Source organism: Vitis vinifera, chromosome 15 (genome assembly GCF_030704535.1).
Source record: "Vitis vinifera cultivar Pinot Noir 40024 chromosome 15, ASM3070453v1".
Lineage (NCBI taxonomy): Eukaryota > Viridiplantae > Streptophyta > Magnoliopsida > Vitales > Vitaceae > Vitis > Vitis vinifera.
The window spans coordinates 22,804,745-22,827,613 of NC_081819.1; the positions used below are offsets into that span (position 1 = coordinate 22,804,745).

Below are 22,869 nucleotides of genomic sequence, written 5' to 3' on the forward strand. Positions count from 1 at the left end.
AATACCCAATATTATATTGGTTTGTTTTTTAAAAAAAGATTTTTAAATACTTCAGAGTTTACTTTTATTCAATTTCAAAACTAGAGTATGAGGGTATTTCATGAATCAATTTAATTTAAAATTTAAAATAATTTAAACTAATAAATTTAAAATAAATCAATTTAATAGTTTGAAACAAATATAAATTAATCTTAATGAATAACCTTAATATTTATAATTAAAAATAAATAAATAGATTTAAGCAAATAATTTAAGGTTAATTTATTAAGTCATTAAATATTAAATTTTATCAAATTGCCACTAAGGATCACCTTTATTTTTATTTCTAACTTTTTTCTACTTTTATCTTTTAGCTTTCTCTCCTTCGTCCAAAGCAAACCTTGGAATATCCAAATTGCAATTATCTTTATTTTTTAACAATTTTTTTCTTATTCATCTAAAGTAAACTTTGCCTTTATACAAAAAAATTGTGGTGAAATGATAACTCACTTTTTTGAAAAATATTATCTTCCTCCATGTAATTTAACAATAATTTAGCAGTATTGAAATATTTTTATTACTTTGAAAACTTTAATCATTCTCAATCTTTCTTATTTAGTGAAAGCCTAAGATATTTAAAAATATATAAAATTTTAAATATTTTCTTCTATTTTTTACTAAATATTTTTTATAAACATGTCAACTTTTTTTATTTTGTATTTTTCCTAATAAAAGTGGGATGAAATCATTATTTTATTGATAAAAAACGCCTTATTAATATTAATTTCATCAAAAGTTCAAGCTCACCATTACCTTTTATTTTATTTTTTAAAGTAATAATCATTTAAACACATTACCATGTACAGGATTTTTAACTTGGAGCAAATCTCAAGTTGATCCCTGTCTGAGGAGAGATTTTATTTTCTTCTAGGCACACAGTGCTGCTCCCTTGGCCTGTTGAAACCACCAAAGAAGAGGAGGAAGAAGAAGCGCATCAAAAATGGCGGAGAGCAGTATCTCGTTTTTCGTAGAGAAGCTGTATGACTCGGTTTCACAACAAGCCTCACTCTATGGGGCAGTAGAAGGGCAGGTCAGGCTGCTCCGAAACGAGCTGGAGTGGATCCGCCAGTTCCTAGAATGTGCGGATGCAGAGCGTAGATACGACAAAATGTTCAAGCTGTGGGTGAATCAGATCAGGGATGCAGCCTATGATGCCGAAGATGCCATTGATGAATTCATATTCAAAGTGGAACGCAAACGACTGCAGAGATTCAATAATCTCAAGTTCCTCAACTTGTTACCCGCATGCGTGGTCTTGCCTGACAAGTTACGGCTTGTGAATGAGCTCAATGGGCGTATCAGTGAGACCAATATCACACTTGAGAAGATTTTGATTAATAAACGGAGGTACGGCATGGAAGATCTGAGAGCTTATGAACCTGGGAGCTCTTCCGGTATTGCAACTACTTCTGAACGGTACTCCAATCAAATGGTGGCCAGGAAAGAGAAGAGGATTCCCACTGTTGAAGAAACCAACGTTGTGGGGATGAAAAATGATGTGGAAGCTGTAAAGGGAAAGCTGTTAGAGGGAGCAATGGAAAGAGTAGTGGTGGCCATCTGGGGGATGGGTGGCCTTGGCAAAACTACTCTTGCCAAGAAAGTTTACAACCACAGCGATGTTCAGCACCACTTTAGTTGCCGTGCTTGGGTTTATGTATCTCAAGAGTACAATATTCGGGAGCTTTTGCTCGGGATCGCCAATTGCGTCACGACTCTCGAGGATGAACAAAAACGTAAAAATGAAAATGAGTTGGGAGAAGTGGTTAAAAAATGTCTCCAGGGAAAAAGGTACTTGATAGTACTTGATGATGTATGGAACACCGATGTTTGGCGCGGGTTGAGCTCATATTTTCCCGCAGAATCAAATAAGAGCAGAGTGTTGATCACTACTCGCAGAGAAGATATTGCTGTAGATGCTCATTCAGAGTGCTATAAACTTCAACTTCTGGGTGAAAAAGAAAGCTGGGAGCTGTTTCTCAACAAAGTAGGGAGTGAAGCAGTACTGACATGGCCAGGGTTGGAGGAATTCAAAAAGGAGATTGTAGCAAAATGCAAAGGTTTACCTCTTGCAATTGTGGTTCTTGGAGGACTTCTATCACTGAAAGATCTGACACCAGAATCATGGCGGAAAGTGCTTAAAACCATGGATTGGCATCTAAGTCAAGGTCCCGACTCCTGTTTGGGAATTCTTGCACTGAGCTATAACGACTTACCCACTTACTTGAAGCCCTGCTTTCTTTACTGTGGGGTTTTTCCGGAGGACTCAGAAATCAAAGCAAGTAAGTTGATTCGCTTGTGGGTTGCTGAAGGATTTGTACAAAAAAGGGGAAAAGAAACCCTGGAAGACATTGCAGAAGACTACCTATACGAGTTGATCCAGAGAAGCATGATTCAGGTGGCTGATACGAGAGACGATGGAAGGGTGAAGTCTTGCCGTATACACGACCTGCTTCGAGACCTTGCCATTTCAGAAGCTAAAGAAGAAAAACTTTTTGAGGTAGATGAAAACATTGATGTGGACGTGCCTCCTACTAGTGTTCGTCGACTGATCGGTAATATTGATCAGACCAACTCTCCACATTTGAAAAATTCTAATATCCGATCTTTGATCCTCAATAGATCCATTGATGGAGGAGATGAGGTATGTTTACATAAATGCCCCAAATTGCTTCGGGTCCTGCACGTGGACTCGCTTTACAAACTACCAGGAAAAATAGGAGAACTCATCCACCTAAAATATTTATGCTTAAGCGGAATTAAGTGGGGAATATTCCTTCCACCATCAATCGGTGGGCTTGTTAATTTACAAACCCTTGATTCAGGAGCGGAGTTCATCTGCATACCCCATACAATTTGGAAATTGAAGCAAATGAGACATCTAAATTGTTGGGGAGGTAGGATCTCATCAAGGCAGTCAATGAGAGAGAGGTGGGTGGAAGGCCATTTGGGTGTCCATCAAATGACCAACCTTCAGACATTATATTTAGAGGGTGGCGATTGGTTGAAGGATAACAACTTGGGAAAACTGGCCCACCACCTAAAGCAATTGAAGCTAGACCTTTATTCTCACCCAAAGTTGAAGGAGGGGTCGTTCCGATCAATAGCCCAATTAACTGGGCTTCAAAAGCTGAAGTTGCTTACTGATAAATTTATAGAAAGCGAGGGATTGTCAACATCAACACCAATTCTATTCCCAGGTCTGGAGTCTTTCTCACACCACAAGTGCCTCTACAAACTGCGTCTAGTGGGACCCATCCGAAAACTACGCGTGGAAACAACACTCTATCCTCCGAATCTCATGCAACTCAAACTGTTTCGTACTAGAATGGAGGAAGATCCAATGCCAATACTAGGGAGGCTGCCAAACTTGAGGATTCTCACATTATTACGAGATTCTTATAAGGGTACGGGAATGAATTGTCCTCATGGAGGGTTCCTTCGACTTGAATTCCTACAAATGCGCTTGTTGGACAATCTAGAAGACTTGTCAGTGGAGGAAGGAGCAATGCCTAATCTGAAGACATTGAAAATTGAGTATTGTGACCAAATGAGGAAGTTCCCAGATGGATTATTGCAGCTGAAAAAGCTCCAAAGACTAAACCTCTATCCGGTATCCCAAGAATTGATGAGTGGGGTTTTAGAGACACAAGGAGAAGATTGGAAAAGGATCCGTCGTATAATCACCTCCCAGGTACCTCCCTGATAGCCTTCTATAAGATATTAATTTGGTTTTAGATGCAATTATGGTTAATTTAGAGCTTCAAATTCTATATAATCAGGTGAAAGTCGTTTTATGTTGTATATTTCAATATGCTCGATTGATTCACCATGTGAAAATGACCAAATTAGTCCTTTTATTTTATTTTATTTTTATCATTTCACCTTTAATATTTGCGTTTTCTCTTCTTTTTCTACTTTCATGTTATTATTATTATTATTATTAATGAAATAATATTACTAATACATTAATATCAAAATTAATTTATTATTGTTATTGCATATGTCACACTATTGCTTGATAAATATAATTTAATTGTTTTGCCCTGAGTTTGCATGAAAGGTGTATTAGACTTGTAATTAAGGTATTAACAAGACACGTTAAAAGTGATTGTATGCATCATAAAGTACCAAAGACAAATTAAAGGTTTCATAGATATATATATATATATATATATATATGATTTTGACCAAAAAAATAAAAGCCAAAAATTGGCACCCTAAAATATCAACACATTGGAATTCAATATCATCAAAATTTTCAAATAATCTATGATATGGCTAATTAAATTATAAATTTTTTGCTATTTTTCAGAAAAATGGCTGATAATTTCTTTTTATTTTTTTATTGTATTATCAATTTAACTTTTAATTTTAAAAATTTACAAAAAGAAAGTTTCAAATAATTATAACTTTATTTTAAAATTGTTATTATAATGACCACTTTAAATTTTTGTAAAATATTTTGAAAAGATATAATTGTCATGAAATTGCTCACAACTAAAATATCTAAAACAAACTAATAAAATAAAATAAAATAAAATATTTTTAATATTTTATAAAATATAAATTTTAAATAAAAATTAATTTCATAAAAGAAATTATAAATGCAACTTTTAGCAATTTATATAATTTGAATAAACTAATAAGAAAAAAAAATTAAACAAATTTTTTAAAAAAGAATTTTAAAATAAAAAAGATTTGATATCAAATTTTATTTTAAAAGTTTGAAGGATTTAATTTTATATTTAAAATATTTTTTTTAAAAAAAATTGTTTCCAAAAGATTAATAATTTCATTAGGAGGTTTTAATTGTTTTCAAATAAAAAATATAAATTACCGGAAAGAAATTGAAGATAATTTTAATAGAAAGTTTAGTAAATATAGACTAATTAACAAGAACTTTCTTAATTTTAATTTAAAGTTATATATATATATATTATAATATTTCTAAGATATTTTTTAATATAGATATTGTTTTGTAAAACTAAAAATATTTTATAAATATGATGTGATTTAAATATTGAAATATAGTATGTTTTTAAATAATAAAATTTTATCCTTACATTAGTATTCATTATTCATTATTTGAAGGAAGGTTATATTTTTTTGAATGATAATACAATAATAATAATAATATATTAAATAACAAAAATAATCATGAAATAATAATATTATTACTGTTATTAAAAATAGCAGTATTAATGTGTTACAATAATATTAGATATGACAATATTAAAATAAATATTTATATTTAATAATATAATATTAGTGATTAGAATAATAATTATAATAAGAAAATAATAAAATGAGTAAGCTGAAGGAAGAAAAAAGAGAGAGACGGAAATAAAATGACTTCCCATTGATTCTAAAAATTTTAAATCCTTTACCACATTTTTAAGGTATAATTCTTATTCTTCCTTTCTTGAAATTTTGTGAGTTGTTGGAGGATTTTACTATGTATACAATTTGTTAGAAAGAGAAACTAGATTATCTATGAAATTTTGTGAGTTGTTGGAGGATTTTACTATGTATCATATTTGATCAATTAAGAGTTTAAGATTATGTTTAGTTATTAGAAAATACCAAAAAAGAATAATAATAATAATAATAATCCCATATGTGATTCTTAGAAAATTCGAGGAAAAATATAAATTAAAGAAAAAAAATGACAAATAAAAATAGAAGTAAAGAAAACGAGAGATTAGATTTAAAATTAAAAATTATTTTTATATATTTTTTAAAACTCATTTCACTTTTTTTTTTCTCTTTCATATAAGATTAAATTATTTAAAAAAAATACAAGTTTTTAATATATTTTAATTTTCTTTTCTATTTTTCATGATAAACCAAATACAAGAAAATCATTATCCTTAGCATTCTTTTTTTTTCCTTTATTTACTAATTTCCTAGAACCAAACATAGTATAAGGAAAATGATATTATATTTGAATGTCATAAAAAAAAATGGGCAGAAAATACTAAGAAAAAAAGGAGGAAAAAAAGTTTAAGAAAATTGCATTCTTCCACAATTTAATTTTTTTCCCACAATTTTTCTATGGACAGCTATATTAGTTGTTACAAAGAGCACATGATTCAAATTTGTGGCTGAATTAAGATCATTTAAATAAAAAGATGTAAAATAAGCTAATTTAAACAAAAATTATGCACTTAAATATAACATTAAATAAAAAGATTTGTGCATTAAACAATAAGAATTGGATTAAACTAAAAAGAAACCGGAGGATGCAAGAAATAGATATAGTATAAGAATTGATTGACTCTGCTTTCTATAATTGGATAAAAGTAGGAGATCGATGGAGCATGAGACTTTAATTAAGTGTAGGGAGGAGGATCAAAGGGAGTCATCACTGGGTGGCACTTCCAAGCTTGGAAGTGGTGTAAACTATACAAGGCTTTGGTTTACCTATCAAACAATATGAGTAGCAGCAACAAGCAATAACAGATGTAGAAAGAAAAATCAGAACACACAAGCAATAGACCATCTTTCTCTACTCATTATATTCAATGCATCAACAAATACTTCTAAAAAATATCAACACATTTTCACGTTACGTTACACAATATTATGCCACAACAAAGGCTTCCAGTTCTAGGACAGGAGACATAATTTTGGTTCAAAATTTCGTTGGAGACCTAGATTCATGGTACAAATTGAAGTAGTCAATCATGCAATACACTATGGGGGTCTTCTTCGAGTGAACCAAATAACAAAATTAATGCAAATGTGAAACTAAACTAGGTCAGCTAGTCCTTCTCCTTTTGAAGGCAGGATGCATAATTCCATTGTACGAATCAAGTTTGTCAACCATTGACATACATTCATTCAATCTTTTCAAGAGGACTAGAATGGTAGAGACGTTACTCGAAATATTTTGTTTGAGCAACTGTATTTTCTCTGAAGTCTCATGATCTCCTTGAGCTAGCAAAACCCTGCTCTGTCCTGCATTTGCAAAGCACAAAAAGGATCAATCCTTCACCAACAAGTGAAATAAATAATAAACACAGAATAACTTAGAGCTGAGAGGAGCCTTGAGTGTGAACTTCACAAGGTTTTTTGTTTAATCAGATTAAACATTAAAGAAGAAATGAAATACCATACAGATAAAGAGCTGTTCAACAGTATTTTGAGAGTATTTCTCTTGCTTCATGAAAAGAAAAAGGCTAAAAGATCATGCTGTGTCAAGTTAAATCGTTGGGAGCAAAAAAATCACATGTGAGGGAAGAAAACAAGCATTCATTTTTCCCTGCTAGGTGGGAAAAACTTTTCAGCCATAACAAAGTGATTGCTCCCGCCTGATTAAATGTTGCCAAATAAACAAGCCCTGATGGATCAAAATCACAAAGTTTGCTTGCTCTTCGTTCTACCACCATAGTCCTCACCACCACCCCACTACTACCATATGATCAAACCACCAACACTATCACACAAACCACCTCAACCACTAACTGCAGAAGCATCGCCACCAACACCAACAATCATAAGCAATATCCCACAACCATAAATATCAGATTATTCACTAAAGTTATGTTTGGTTCCTAGAAAATATGAGGGAAAATACAAGGGAAAGAAAATAAATAGAAAAAGTGAAAAAAAAAGAAAAAAAAATTCAAAATCAATAAATTATTTTATATGCTACTTCAAACTCATTTCACTTATTTTTTTTATGAATAAAAAGCAATATATTAAAAGAAAAAAGGCAACATGCCCCAAAGTATACAAGTAGTATACAAGAGAGAGAAAAAAATAAATAAATAAATAAAATAAAATTAAAATAAAAAATAAAAATTTTAACTTTTCTATATAAAGATTAAATAATTTTAAAATGGATAAGTGTTTAATTAATTAAAAATTTTACTTATATTTTATTCTTATTTGATATTGTCCATAGTACAACCAAGCATGAGAAAACTATTTTTCTTAACATTTTTTTCTTTCTTTAAGGTTATGTTTCATTCCCAAAAAATACTAGGAAAAGAAAAAAAAATGTTAAGAAAAATAATCTTCTCATGTTTGATTTCACTATAAAAAATATATATAAAAAATCAAATATAATTATAATTAATTTAAAATTTATATATTTTTAAATTATTTAATTTTACTATGATAAAGAGAAATAAGTAAAATGAGTATGAAAAAATGTATAAAAATAATTTATTAAATTTAAACTTATTTTTTATTTTTCTTAAATTTTTCTTTCCTTTTAATTTTTTCTCTCTATTTTTTCCCTTCTATTTTTCCTCTCTATTTTCTTTTCTTTGCATTTTCCCTCAAATTTACGGAACCAAACATATCATAAAAGAGCACCACTACCACTCACCATCACCACCACATCCACTATTGTCCCCATTTCCTCTACCCCTGCAGGCTCCACAAATGCACCCACCGGAAACTGCAATTGCCACTCCATCACCAATACATTATTGCCATGGTACAATTAATCATGAGAAATTTTTCTTTAACATTTTTTTATTTCCACAGTACTCTCTGGAACCAAGCATAGGCTAAGTTTTAAAATTCAATATCAATAACAAAGCAATTTAAAGCTCTATTGGACAGCAAAGAAAAATTAGAAATATTATTCTGAAAATTATGTTTCTTTTTTATTTCCTGGAAGCGGAAACTCACTTTACCTAAACCAATTTGTTTTTCTCAGGACCCAAGTAACAACAAATCTAATTCCAAGACATTCCGATAGCACAACAAGAAAGTGAAATGAAATAAAATAGAGCCAAAGAAAAGAAAGATCTTTTGCTCTCCAAACCCACCTCAACTAACCCAAACGCTTGTATTAGCCTCAATTAAACGTATATTTCTGTTTTCCTGATCTCTCAAACAGTGAAAATCTCGGGTTCAAGCATTCACTTTTTATTTTTCTTTTTACCATATTTTCTCAGCAACCAAACAGGAAAAGAAAAACAGAGAAAAAAAGAAAAAGGGGTGGGGGAACCAAAAACCTCGAAACTGACCTGGGTTAGGTTCTCCGGAGGCTTCGGGTTCGGATCCGGACACGAATTCGAGAAACGGAGGTCGCTGAGAAGATAAAATCGAAGTGAATGTGGCCTTGAGCTGATCTGGGAGAGTTGTACGGTAATGGCGGACCTTCTGAGCCATTTCCTTCACATCAGCCTCCAACTCCTCTAGTTCTTCCGCGTCGGATCCTTCCATTGGGTCCCCGGAGCTCCGGAATTGAGGATCTTTCAGAGCCATCCGTGGATCCTACTGGTCTATGCGAGAATCGGTGTAGTGTGGTGTTTCTAGGGTTTTGAAATTTGAAAAGGGTGGGGGCAATTGTGTACTTCGCACCGTGCTCATATACAGTTGCCTCCTCCACTATGGGTATTTTGATATTTTTACCTTTTTGCACTTTTTTTTTTCTTTTAATTTATTGGAGAGAGCATGATTTAAAAAAAAAAATTTATTATTTTCCTTACAAATTATACAATGGGTGTATAAATATAGTTTATAAATTTAATTTTTAGAATAATTAGGCGATATGCCATATTTTTTAAATAATATTATTAATGTTTTTAAATGTATCCCTCCACTCTCTTTATTTTTTAGTTGTTTTATTTTTTTCAATTTTATTTTACTTTTCATAATATAGGGTAAATTGCATGTTTCATTGTAATTTTGAAAAATACTGTTCATTCTAAAAGTGTTTTTTAAATAAATTAGACATTTGATAAAATTTTAAAAATGTTTTTAAAAATTACTTTTGATAATAATTCTTTAAAAAAACAAAAAAAAACCATTTTTACTAAAAATACTTTGAAAAAATAAATACTACAAATCAAGCATATTCTATATATATATATATATACTTATCACCTTTTTTAAATTGAAAATATTATAATATTTTTTTTATATCAATTTTCAGTTTTTTTTTTATTTTTAAATTATGCTCTTATATATTTCATTTTTTAACATTTTCTAATATTGTTTTAAGTTTATTTTTAAATTCATTTATCATTTTGATTTTTGCTTTAAAATAATTGTTTTTCAATTTTTTTTGTAATATCTTGAGAATCATACTATTATGTATTGTTTAAGCATTTTGATAAATTACTTAATTTGTTCATAATTTGTTTTTAGAATATTTTTCTTTTATTTTTAAAAATTTGTATATTTCACTTGATATAATTTTTAAGTTTTTATCTGTTGACTCTAAATTTTAAAATCTGGAAGATAGAATAACAGATGAAAAATGGTTTGGGTAATTAAGCACTACATTTTCGATATTTCCTCAACTTAATTTTAATTATTATAAAATAATAATATATAATAAAAAAATTAATTTAAAGAACAAATTTAAAGATCACATAAGATTTTTTATATTCATACTAAATAAAATATTTTTATTTATTTTATAAATCTTAGATAAAATAAAAATATGTCTCTTGTATTATTTTAAAATTTTCAATTTTCATTAGAAAACAAAAGTGATTTGAGCCTTTTATTTGATAAAAAAAATTAACTTTTTATTTATATAAAATAAAAACTTTGATAAAAAATTTAAATTTCCATTTATATAATATATATATATATATATATATATATATCTTATAATAACAAAATAGTACATTTGCTTAGGTGGGCACTTTAAATTATATATGTTTATATATCATTATTATTATTATTATCGTCACCATTATATATGAAATTATAGTAACATAATTTTATGGATTGAAAGAATGAGTTTACCTTATATTCTTGAAAATTATTTTTTTTAAATATGAAATTTTCATATATTAAAAAAATTTTAATACCTAAATTTTTTTAAAATTATTATTTTTTAGGCAAGTTTTTAAGAATTATTGTATTTTGCATACAAACTATTTTTTTTTTTTCAAAAAATAGAGACTAGGAATTAAATTTTGTTTGAAAACCCAAATATCAAAAACAGTTTTCTCAATAAATGCACTCAAGTATTTCTTAGCATACTATATGAAAAAAAAAAAAAAAACTTAAAAACACCTTAAGATTATTTTAAAAAGCAACCCGTTTTCACAACCAATTTTTAATATAAAAAATTACTAAGTATATTCTCTAAATATAAAAATTGTGTGATAAACTTATTAAATTGAGTAATTAATAATGAATGTTTAAAATTATAATTTCATATTTACTTTTTTAAAATTTCATTATCCCTATAAAATAATTTCAATTAAAAGATTTTTTTTATTATTATTACAAGTTTATATGATAGGATAATAACAAAAAAAATTCAGAATTCTTAAATTGAAAGTAAATAATAAAACCTAAATTGCAAATACAATATACCTAAAACGACTTCGTATCACTGTCCTCATGGCACGACCTTCCTTCTCGACAAATCTGAATCCCGCCAATAGAAAAAAGGGCCCTAACCTTCCGTTTGGTTGCTGAGAAAACCTTGAGGCAAATAAACGAAAGTTTCTATTCAGCAAAGCCTTGAACGATCAAAAACGGAGAAAAACCCAGGAAATGGAAAATCCCAATTCCCTTTTCCTGTCGCTTTCCACAGTTTTCCCGACAAGCAATCAGCACTTTGATCAATTCAGGCGACAAAAACTAAGTTGTTATCATATTCAATCCAAGAAAAAGACACTCCATATTCTAGATTTCTCCATCACATTTGAATTATTCCTCCTTAACCATCACTTGCATCGATTATAAGCTTCAATTCCACAGAGTGCAGTTTCAATTCTCTGATATCAGTACTATTGGCTTTGTGAAAGTTCTCACTCTTCCATGGATGATTGCAGATGTTCTTCACCGCCTTCCAAGGTAATCACTTACTTCCCTTTTTTTTCTCGCAATTCTATAATCTGAAGTTTGAATTATTGTGTCAATTTGGCTGTTTGTTTCCATTGAAACAGGAAATGCTTTTGATGCTACTAATTTTTATTAACAAATTTTGCCAAGTATGGACATGGCAGTTATGAAGATTGTAAGATTAGTTTGGAAGAAGAATATAGTTATTAGTTCAAATAGAAATATAGTCTCAAAGTGAGGATGCAAGCACAAGGAATTACCTCATGTTTGGTTCCACGGAAATAAGATCAGGAAAAGAGAGAAAATGTTTATCTTAGTAATAGTATTTAGTAGCAAATTTTACCACCAATCTTCACTTGTTTGTCTGTGTTTTTTAAAATTAGAGGATAAAAATTGTTAATTTGTTAGTGAATATAGATATAGAGTTGTTCAAAATAGAAATTAATTTGGATGCAATCAAAATCACCATTTGTTTTCATACCAAGCAAAATGGGAGAAGGGAGAACTCCAAAACAAAGAAGTAACTAAAGGCTAATTGCATTCTTTATAATAGAAAACTAGGTGACAAGGGGCCTGAAATTGAGACTCCAACTATGTGAAAATAAATAACAATATATTAGAAAATAAAAAGTGAGGAAGGAATTGTCTTTTAAGTTCTCTCCCTATCCGAAGTAGGATATCACGATCACCCTCCTCCCCTATGCAAACAAGACTTCTTCGTTGTGTCTCATGAGATTACAAGTCACTGGACTAGACAAACACACAATCACCCTCCTCTCCTATGCAAACACAATGTCCTCGTCGTGTCTTATGGGAATGTGGATTGTAGGATTGGATAAACACCCTTTGTTGTCTAGGTCCCGAGACAAACACGACATCCATGTTGTGTCCCATGGGTTTACGGGTCAAAAGACTAGGTAGACACTCCTTGAGGAATCAGACAGAGTTAGGGATTGGCTCTGATACAGTTTTGTAGTCACTTTAAAATATATTTATACAATTAAGAGGAACTCATTACATATATTAATTTCACTTTTCAACAGAGGATGCAAGCATGAGGGATTAACACTACATGTTTGTTTCTATTCAAAACAAATTGGCAAATTTTACCATAAAACTTCACTTAATGGTACTGTATTTCTTAAGATTTCATAATTGTTGACTTATTAGTGAATACAGATGTGGTGTTATTCAAAATAGAAATAAGATCTCATCTTTCACAGAGAACCTGAGAAATTGACTTGTTCCATTTGTTTTGATGGAATGTAAAGCCAGAAAAGAGATCGAATGCTTCCTTACTAACAGTTTTTTGTAGAAAATTTTATGAACATATGTGAGAATGATTATTCTGTTATTTTTAAGATGAATTTATAAAAATTTGAGTGAATATGGTGTTATTCAAAGTAGAAACGAAGTTCCACTTTTCAACAGATGAAGCAACCGCAAACCATGGACTCAGAAGGACCGTATCGGCTTCTCCACTGCTCTAGTAAGTGTGATAAGGCAGGTGTGATACAAGAGTTGGAGAAAGGAGTAGAAGCCAACCTGGCTGACTATGATAAAAGAACAGCACTCCATTTAGCAGCCTGTGAAGGCTGTGAAGAAATTGTTGTCTTACTTCTTGAGAAAGGAGCTGATGCAAACCCCATTGATCGTTGGGGTCGCACTGTAAGTTTTGTTTATACGATTTTATCCTTGATATTTATTCCATTGGCATTCTGAGGTGTTGAACAAGTATTTTGTAGCAGAAACTTCTGCCACCAGTCTGACATGATGTTGGATCTGCATATATTTGTCAATAATTGCATCAGGGTTGTGCTAAAATTGCTGGTGGTGGCAATCACATGGCAAGGCAATCCAGAAATCTCCGAGGAACTTTACTACTTTAATTTTGTTTTGCTTTGTTTTTTTTCTGCTCACAATTAATCATTGTGCTGAGTTGGTCCCTTCCATGCATCACTAGCTACTATATCCTAATCACTGACGATATCATATTATACATAGCGTCAGCACTTCCTTGTCCACTTCCTTGTCACTTGAGGTGCTATTCAAATAATTTCATAAGGGCCAAGTATCTCCCAATTATTTTTGCAATGTTATCTTTCACTCCAATATGCCTATGCAGATTGTTGCAGATTATTCCTGTTAGCCTTGCTGTTATGCAATCACCTTAAATGATGTTCTTGTTGGAATTATTATGTTCTTTTCCCTGTAGAACATAATTGAATGTAACCCACATATTGATATGATTGTTTTGCAGCCACTTTCAGATGCTCATAGCTTTGGTCATGAGAAGATATGTGAGATACTGGAGGCTCAGGGTGGAATAGATCCGGTATATACATTTTTAACGTGTAATAATGTGAAGTTTTTACTAACGCTAAGTAAGGAAACAGTTGCTTTCTTTTATATACATGATTTGCTTTGGTCTTGATACTTTCAAATAACTAATGTGTGCTTGTACATGACACTTATCAATCATATTTGTTGCTAATCATGAATAATTGGTTATGAAACCATGTAAATATAAATTATTCCTAAATGATAAATAAAAAAATTCACAGAGTCGTCAACTACACAAATACTACTGCTGCCAAGTTAAAAGTCTTTATCTTACTAAAAAAAGAATTTGATGACAGATGGATGTGGGGAGGGCTTTTGTATTTGTGTTGGATATTCCTTTTTGCTTCTTTGACGGATTGAATTGACCTTTACATCGAAAATGTGGGTGGCTAAACCACAACCTTCATATCCCTTAGTTTTTAAGAAGTTAAAGGTCATAGATAAGAAACATAAGCATATTTACTGTTATCGGTTTCATGTCACAGTGTCAATGAATACAATATTCTACTAGGTTGCTGATTTGGATGCTTTTTTAGTCAGCCCCTCTTAAATAATTCTTCCAAAGTAAAATTTCAGTAAGTTTAAGGTTTTCATGTCCTATGTACCATATAAAACACTCATGTGTCTGGGGCCTCCTTTTACTATATGCAACGAGTTAGCTTTTTAATTATTTAAGTTGTCTACTGATCTGTGCCTTTTGGCTTCAGATAACATTTACAAAGAAGTAATGAAAAACTAATTGCTTGGTAGCAGCTCAAATTCCTTAAACTAGAAAATCAAGGAAAGAGGGTGTGAAAAGTATTGGAGAACTCCAACTACGTGAAAATAGATCATAATATTTTGAAAATTAAAAGGTGATGAAGGAATTGTCAATTAGGTTATCATTTTGTGCATATCACACATTCACTCCTTGAGCCTCTAAAGCTTCCAGACATTTTTCTTCAGGGTTCTTTTATGCAAGCCCCTATGTTTAAGTTTCGCAATTTCTCTGCATCTGAGTGATGTCACACACTGATTCTGACACTGTTCTTGTTTATATGCTTTGTTATGGTGTGTCTTGCATATTATCTGATTAGTTATTTTAAATTCATCTAAATTAACTCTGTACTTTTTGTCCTCCTCCTGTTCAGGTGGGGCTTGACTCTAAGATTCCATGCTATGAAATTGATTATGCTGAGGTGGACATGGATGAAGCAACTCTTATTGGAGAAGTAATTTCTCTTTATTTCATTTTCTTCAGACAAATATTTACAGTCAGGACAGCTTACACCCATTTTAGACTACTAATTTTAGGCAAAACAAGCTCCTTTGAAATATTTAACCCTTTCTACCTTTAACCTCTCTATTTATTCTATTATTATATACTTGGTCTGCACTAAAAATATGTAGCATGGAAGCAGGGAGCATATGGTGAAGTTTATTTAGTGAGGTGGCGTGAAACAGAAGTTGCTGCAAATATAATTTATTCCTCCATTTCATCAGATCCAAGGGTGAAGTGAGTTTCTCCATCTTATGATGTGACTTGCTATTGATTTATGAAGCCCGTTGACACTTGCTTCTCATATTAAAGAGCGGGTTGGTGTTACTAACTTTGTAGTCTTCGTAGTGTCAACAGATGGAAAGACAATCTAATACTAGGAAAATGACATGCATGCATTCAACTAGAAAAACTACAATACAATTAGTTTTGATGTTAACTCTGTTGTTTTACATGGCAATTTGTATACAAATAAAGTATCATATAGACTTCTAGTTGTAATACTGCATAGCATTCATCTATTCCAAGATCATCAAGCAAGACTGACAATGCTAGCTACTTTCACCTTTTCATTTACCATGTTTTGAAATCATCACCAGATTCAAGCCTATGGAAAACCTTTCTTAATTATGTTATATTTTGTACCCCTAACTTTGATTGTTTTACAGGAATACCTTTTTGAGGGAACTAGGTTTATGGCAGAAGCTGTGCCACCCTAATATAGTGCAGTTCCTTGGTTTTACAAAGCACTCTGATCGCCTTATTTTCGTCACTGAGTATCTTCGAAATGTGAGATTTTCATAATTGGTTTTGAGTTTTTCTTTTTTTGTATTTCCACTCTCTGAGCTTTCCATTGACTTAAATGGTTAGGGAAGTTTGTATGATATTTTGAGCAAGAAAGGAAGACTTGATCCACCTGTAGTTGTGGCCTATGCTTTAGATATTGCAAGGTACATTTTCTGGGTTTTCTTTCCTGAAGGTTGTGTGTACCAATTCTAGTTTTGATACAGGCTGTAGTTTCTTCTGGAAGCATTCTAATGAGACATGCTCTTTCCCTATGAAGTAGTGTCATTCAATTTAACATTGCTTGTTTTCCTTTATAATAAACATAAATCTAGGTGTGCTTTGGGTTTTCCATGCTGTTCTCTCATCTTCGATTGATCTGTCATCTGAATAAGCATAATCTTAAACGGGATTTACATACGAGGCATTTGAATGTAGATCCCCATGCATTGTGACTCATTCACAACACAGACTGAGGTGCTTGTCTCATTTTGTGCTCTCTGGAATACTATCCTGGCTTCTCATGACACGGATATTAATTTGGATTGTTTTAACTTACTGTTGATGGGATCCTTGATAGTATTTTCTTTTAATATTTGTTTGCTTTTTATTTTATTTTAGTTTAATTTTAACAGATACATATTAGATCTTGAATTTCCTATTTTGAAATAAATATGGATTGTTAGTGAATATGATTAAACATCTCCTACATTGATTCTGAACTATGCATTTGTTCAGATAATATCGTGAGCATCTTCCACTAATGCTGGCTTCTTTAACTTTTCCTTTCCTTGTTTCCCCTTGCAAAAAAACCTTTAATTTGCTACTGAACTTACAAGCAACTATAATAATTTTACTTCAGAGCTATTTATTGTATTTGAAGTTATTCCTACTCAATTAACATGTATCCCTCTAGTGCCTCATTCACTTGTAACTCCTCTGATGAACTTATTCTTTGCAAACTCTGCAGAGGGATGAATCATCTTCACCAGCTTAAACCACATTCTATAATTCACCGGGATTTGACTCCAAGGTATTGCAACTTGAATTTTGTGTTAAAAGTCTATTTTGAGGGCATTAAAATGGTGGGTTTGGTCAGAAATCCAACTATCTTCCAATACAATACCAGAGAAAGAATGTCTCACAGTCCTTTCATCTCTCTCACAGAAATGTGTTACAAGATGAAGCAGGGCACCTTAAGGTTACAGTCTCCAGTCTATGCAAAATTGCTCAGGAAAAAGATGCAGTTGGTTACAAAATGACTGGAGGAACAGGTTCATGTAAGATTTTCCATCTTACTGAAAGTCAAACATTTTTTTGAATTTGAAAAAATTCTCAGACAATTTTATGACATTTTCAGATCGTTACATGGCACCTGAGGTTTATCGCCGAGAATCATATGGGAAGAGTATTGATGTCTTCTCCTTTGCTGTAATAGTACATGAGGTAAAACTAAATGAAAAAAATAAGGGGTTGTAGTAACTGTTATTTAAAACAGTTTTCTTATTCAAAAAACATATTTGGTAAAATTTTGATTGAAAATAATTTTTTGATAATTTGTTTTAACCTTTTTTGAAACAAATTTAAAAAATTTTCAAGTGTTTTTTTTATTATAAGAAACAATTGAAAAATGGAGAATACTTTAAAGGTTTTTGTATTTTATATAAATACATGCATGGTACTTTCACAAAAAATGACTCGAGAAAACTACTTTTCATATTTAAATTTCCAAATAGAATTTTGTTCCTGAAAATAATTAAAAAATATTTTTAAGAACTATTATCAAAAAATGTTTTCTTTAAGAATTGTTTAGAAAACGTTATCAAACAAAACCCTAATTTTCTTTTTGGGTTTAGAATTGAACTGAAACTTTTGAGATTTGCAGATAAATTTTTTCACCAACTCATCATGAAATGCGCATTTTCTGTAGTGACCATCTTGAATTGTTTAGAAAGTTTTCATTGTGAGATAAGTTTGATTATCAGTATCTCAAAAATGGTTATGGGTGTTGCCTACAGATGTTCCATGGGAAAACATCAAAGAGAGCAGAAAACCCAGAGTATGTTGCAGACAAGCAAGCATATGAAGATTCCCGGCCTCCTCTCTCCTCATATGTATACCCTAGACCCATCAAGACGTAAGTAACTGAATTTTCATTAGCTACTTTCCTCAACTATGATAGGTTAAAAATGCACAAAAATTAGCCACAATGTTGTATAGGTGAGTAACCCATGTACTGGAATATAGGACTGTTTGGAAATTGTTCTTGAAAATAGTTTTCTATTCTAAAGAATAGAAAACGGTTTTTTAACTTAGAAAATGGGTTTGTCAAAAAACAATTTTGTGTGAATTTGTTAAGAAAATAAGTCATTTTTTAGAACAAATTTAAATTGTTTTCAGTTGTTTTTTATAAAACATTTTAAACAATTGGGAGAATACTTGGGAACTTTTTTATTGTAAAGGTGTTCAGTACCTTAAATGGATAAAAAGGTGAAAAATTTTGTTTTTGAAAATAATTATGAACTGTTTTTGAAAACAGTAGTCAAAAACTGTTTTCTTAGAACTGTCTTCCAAAGTATTGTCAAACATGCCCTGATTCTTCTTTCATGTAAGAGTAACCGTGATTTATGTGATTTAGGCTTCTCAGAAACTGCTGGCACAAGAATCCAGAAGTGCGGCCTACATTTGAAGCCATAATTTTGGAGCTAGAGGAAATACAAGTGAGTATGCTAGATAAGAAAGCAGCTTGCCATGATTGTGATATCTTATGAGAAAGATTCAGCTTGCTCTGGCTTTAGTACGAATCGTTTCCTTTCAGTTGAGTTTGTTTTCCCTTTATGGAATGTATTTTCCTTTTTCATTCTGGTTTGTTAAAAATGGATTTCCCCTACTCTTATATGTATATATACTTAAAGATCAATCACATGAATACCATGTAAATGGTTATGTATTCTTCATAATGGTTACACTATTATATCTCTACGAGCCTGCTTGGCGTCTCTTGAAACCGAACATAGCACAAATGAAGATGTATGACATCAAATTAGTAGTTATGCTAGCTAAGACAGAAACCTTGGGTGCCAGCTATAAACTTCATGTGCTAGGTATGAAAGTTGTATTGTAACTTCAAAGGTCAGATGACTCCTCTCAACTTGGTACGAGTCATAGGACTAAGTAGTGGTGCTACACTTGGATGAGCTAGTGATGATTTTGTCATTGTCCCTATGCAAATATGTAGCTTAAGCCTTTGTGTGTGCAAAAAATAATGATATTTCAAAAAAAATAATTACAATCTTCTATGATATTCTTTAAACTACATACTATAAAGTGTTGGAAAATCACAAATCATACAGAATGATAATAGAATCTGATCAACTGAATAATATATATGTCAGAATCTCATATTAAATCTATAGGATAATAATATCAGAAGACATACCTGAATCTATTGAAAACATGTTCTTGGGTTTTGTCTTTCACATCTGAAACGAGCATTGCAACCTTAAAATCACTAACTGATGGAATATGAATAATTAACAATTTTTCTATCTCTTCTCATTTAGACTAGAATCATAACCCTATTATACCTCTTATTATTTTTTATTTTATTTATTGACCCATCATTAATAAATAAAATAAAATTGGTCTCTACACATTGCAAAGCCCATACAGTCCATATATATAGAGATACTTTGAAGGTCCATTATTAACTTAATTGATCATATTTAATTATGCCCAAAAATAAGATCGTTTAATGTACAATGTGTTAATATGTAGGCCGATAATTACCAAAATATCCAACATATAATTCTCTAATAGGGGTAGGGGTATAGTTTGGTTTTAATTCAAAGCTAGCAATGATGTGTTCTTAAATCAAGATGCAATCAAGACTTGATATTGACTCTGTTATGTAGAGTTTGATTTGCAACTTGAGATAAGGAAGGTAGGGTGAAAATGGTGAAGTGTTGTATAAGGTAGATGGTTGATGTTATGTATGTTGAAGTGAAAAATATTGAAAATTTACTTAATTTGAACATGACTCTTTTAATAATCGCTTAAGAATAACTTGACATGAACACAATACATTCATTATAAATAACATAATACAAACATGTTTAGTAAATAGATTTTAATTATGTATAAATTAATATGAATAACCCATTAACAAAATTTTAACTCTTTAGGCTTGCTAATTAACCTCATTAACACAAGTATAACTTTCTCTTTTAATGTGAAAGTTCATTTGTGATTGATTCCAATAATTCCATAGAAACTCAATCATCAAATAATGATATTGGATGAATGTGGAAAAAACAACATACACAATCTCCTAGAAAACTCTATAATTATATATATAAAAAAATCATAAGTCACATATTGTAAATCAAATTCATTATATATGAAAATAAACTATATTTTTTCATTTGATATAGATGCACTTACTTTTAAGGGTCTTATACCTATCAATACCTATACTGTTTTTTCACATCCTTATTGTGATACCTAGTTCTCCTTAATGGGTCACCTTAACATCATTTGAGACAAGTAGATTGATGCACTATCATGACTTTTTGACAAAAAAGACTCAAAAAGTCTCTCTAGTAGTAATCTTGAAAGGTTTTGAGAGATTAAAAGACAAGGGTAGAACAATGACTATTTCATAAAATTTGGATAATTTTATTCACATCCTTTAAGATTTAATGTAAATACATTAAGTCATTTTCAGGTAGCACCTTTACAAATGTATTTCCTACATAAATTTATTTTTTTTAAACTAATTTTTTTTTTTAGAGAATTGTTAAATAAATTTACTTAAAATCTTTTAACCTAAAATTTGTTTAAAAACAAATTTTATAAATGGAATAAATTTTTAGGGGTGTTAATAGACAAAATTTGAAACCAAAACTGATTAGGTGTATTTATGTCAAACTTTATGAGATTTAAGTGAAATTAATCCTTAAAAAATTGTGTATTCCGTTACCTAAGTCTTAAATCTAGGTACTTATAGAAAAACCCTAGGAGACTTAGTTGGTGCACATATGGGAAGGAATTTTTCATAAAAAGGTAAATTTAGATTTTAAAAACTCGGTTTTATATATATATATAAGAAAAAAAATAAAGTAAATCAATTCTCGAACCATGTCAAGGCATTAATTGTGCTTGTAGGAGCGTTCATGCACTAAAGGGATATTTGAACATTTCATGGTGGACATTTGAAAGTTTTATTCGATGTTTGAACTCTCTTGCAAGATGTTTGAGTAGTCTTTCATAACATTTATAATTTTCATATTTTTGCTTTGTTTTTCAATTTTTTTATTATTATTTTCACTTCTAAATCACTATTGTTTTGTCTTACCTATACACATACCTATCTTATCCATAATTGATATTTGAGTAACTTTAATTAAATCATGATTAGTAAGATCCAAGAAAGTAAGGCCGTCAACCCAATTCATAATTGTAACAAAATTATTAACCTATTCTAAACCACCAACATTTAAATTTATAAAATATTATTTCTAATTTTTTTTTTAAATTTTAGTTTTTTTTCTATATTTCAATTCAATTATTTAATTTTTAATTAATATGTTATATACGATAGAATATGAAGTAAACTTTTAATTCTACACTTGTTCATAGTTTTATTTAATTTTCAATCATAAACTATTTTCTAATTTTTATGATTTTTGTAATACATAAATAATTTATAACTACAAAAATAACATTCATGATTAAAAATAAAAGTTCTAAACTTTTACAATTCTTAAATTTGTAAAATTAACAAATTTATAAAGTTAAAACCATAAATGCATGTGCCATGGAAAAATATTCCTAAAACCAACATTCTCTATTTGTGTTTATTATATCAAGTACCAAATGAAAGTCTGAAATTCCGTTGTCCAAATATATGATGAAATTAAGCTACAAGCATATGGGATAAGGTAAAAATTAATATCATCAAATATTAAAAAATGATACCATATGATAAAATAATAATAGATTGGTATAAGATATAAAAGGACACGTAACAGAAAATAATGAAAACAGAGGAGTCGGATGAACATGTAACATTTCCTAGCACCTAAGGCCAACAAAAATACTGATGTTATTTGTGAAGTATTTTGACATTTTCAAAAATGGTTATACAAAAAGAGTTTTTTAAAACATTTTTAAAAATTTGTTAGCTGATGTATTTTAAAATAAAAGTTGATGTAGAAACCTAAAATATTTTTAATATATTTTTTATGTTGTTAAATATATTTTAAAAACAACTTTTATATATTATATATTATTTTTAATTATTTTTTATATTTATATAATTATTTTTTAAAATATCTTTTATTCTTAAAAATTAAGTAAAAACAATGTAAGATAACTAAAACTATCTTATTTTTTTATTTTTAAGAACAAAAAATTATTTCCACGTAACGCGTACACTATCTGTACCTTTCAATTATTTTGGAAAAAGAACATTTTTATTTTGAAACGACGTCGTACCATTTATGTTGGCAAATTCCGTTATTGTCCCTGGCCTACAGTCTTCAATCGACAAATCAGAAATCCCGCCAAAAATAAATAAAAAGAACCCCTAACCGTCCGTTTCGTTGCTCAGAAAACCGAGGAAAACAGAAGAAAAATTCGATTCAGCTAGGGATGAAAAAAACACAGAA

General features: G+C 30.2%; 3 protein-coding genes across 5 annotated transcripts; 2 read left to right on the plus strand and 1 right to left on the minus strand.

Moving 5' to 3' along the window:
* Positions 1-979: 979 nt before the first annotated feature.
* Positions 980-3,742, plus strand: LOC100258459 (disease resistance protein RPP13). Its single transcript, XM_002273940.3, has one exon. The coding sequence runs from the start codon at positions 980-982 to the stop codon at positions 3,740-3,742; it is 2,763 nt and encodes a 920-aa protein (XP_002273976.1).
* Positions 3,743-6,519: 2,777 nt separating this feature from the next.
* LOC100261854 (uncharacterized) lies at positions 6,520-9,372 on the minus strand. Of its 2 annotated transcripts, XM_010663475.3 has the most exons (3): positions 9,027-9,372; positions 8,378-8,449; positions 6,520-6,999 (listed from the first exon to the last, which is right to left on the minus strand). In XM_010663475.3, exons 1-3 carry the CDS (start codon positions 9,265-9,267, stop codon positions 6,800-6,802), a joined length of 513 nt encoding a protein of 170 aa, XP_010661777.1. In that variant the 5' UTR covers positions 9,268-9,372; the 3' UTR covers positions 6,520-6,799. The 2 variants fall into 2 exon arrangements, with proteins under 2 accessions (XP_010661777.1, XP_002272897.1); XM_002272861.5 differs by lacking the exon at positions 8,378-8,449 and having other exon boundaries at positions 9,027-9,369.
* A 1,964-nt stretch (positions 9,373-11,336) lies between these two features.
* LOC104881913 (serine/threonine-protein kinase VIK) lies at positions 11,337-19,180 on the plus strand. 2 transcript variants are annotated; one of them, XM_010663471.3, is made up of 12 exons: positions 11,337-11,826; positions 13,246-13,482; positions 14,075-14,149; positions 15,288-15,368; positions 15,558-15,652; positions 16,084-16,204; positions 16,286-16,365; positions 17,169-17,231; positions 17,366-17,478; positions 17,559-17,644; positions 18,217-18,335; positions 18,837-19,180. In XM_010663471.3, the coding sequence occupies exons 1-12, from the start codon at positions 11,791-11,793 to the stop codon at positions 18,967-18,969; spliced, it is 1,239 nt and encodes a 412-aa protein (XP_010661773.1). In that variant the 5' UTR covers positions 11,337-11,790; the 3' UTR covers positions 18,970-19,180. The 2 variants fall into 2 exon arrangements, with proteins under 2 accessions (XP_010661773.1, XP_010661775.1); XM_010663473.3 differs by lacking the exon at positions 13,246-13,482.
* Positions 19,181-22,869: the final 3,689 nt, after the last annotated feature.

Coding starts and splice junctions, on each gene's coding strand:
- LOC104881913 (XM_010663471.3), top strand. CDS start 11,791: ATGGATGATTGCAGATGTTCTTCACCGCCTTCCAAG. Junction 14,150..15,287: donor CTCAGGGTGGAATAGATCCG/GTATATACATTT, acceptor CCTCCTGTTCAG/GTGGGGCTTGACTCTAAGAT. Junction 15,653..16,083: donor TCATCAGATCCAAGGGTGAA/GTGAGTTTCTCC, acceptor ATTGTTTTACAG/GAATACCTTTTTGAGGGAAC.
- LOC100261854 (XM_010663475.3), bottom strand. CDS start 9,267: ATGGCTCTGAAAGATCCTCAATTCCGGAGCTCCGGGGACCCAATGGAA. Junction 8,450..9,026: donor CTCCGGAGAACCTAACCCAG/GTCAGTTTCGAG, acceptor TGGCAATTGCAG/TTTCCGGTGGGTGCATTTGT. Junction 7,000..8,377: donor TAGTGGATGTGGTGGTGATG/GTGAGTGGTAGT, acceptor TTGCAAATGCAG/GACAGAGCAGGGTTTTGCTA.
- LOC100258459 (XM_002273940.3), top strand. CDS start 980: ATGGCGGAGAGCAGTATCTCGTTTTTCGTAGAGAAGCTGTATGACTCG.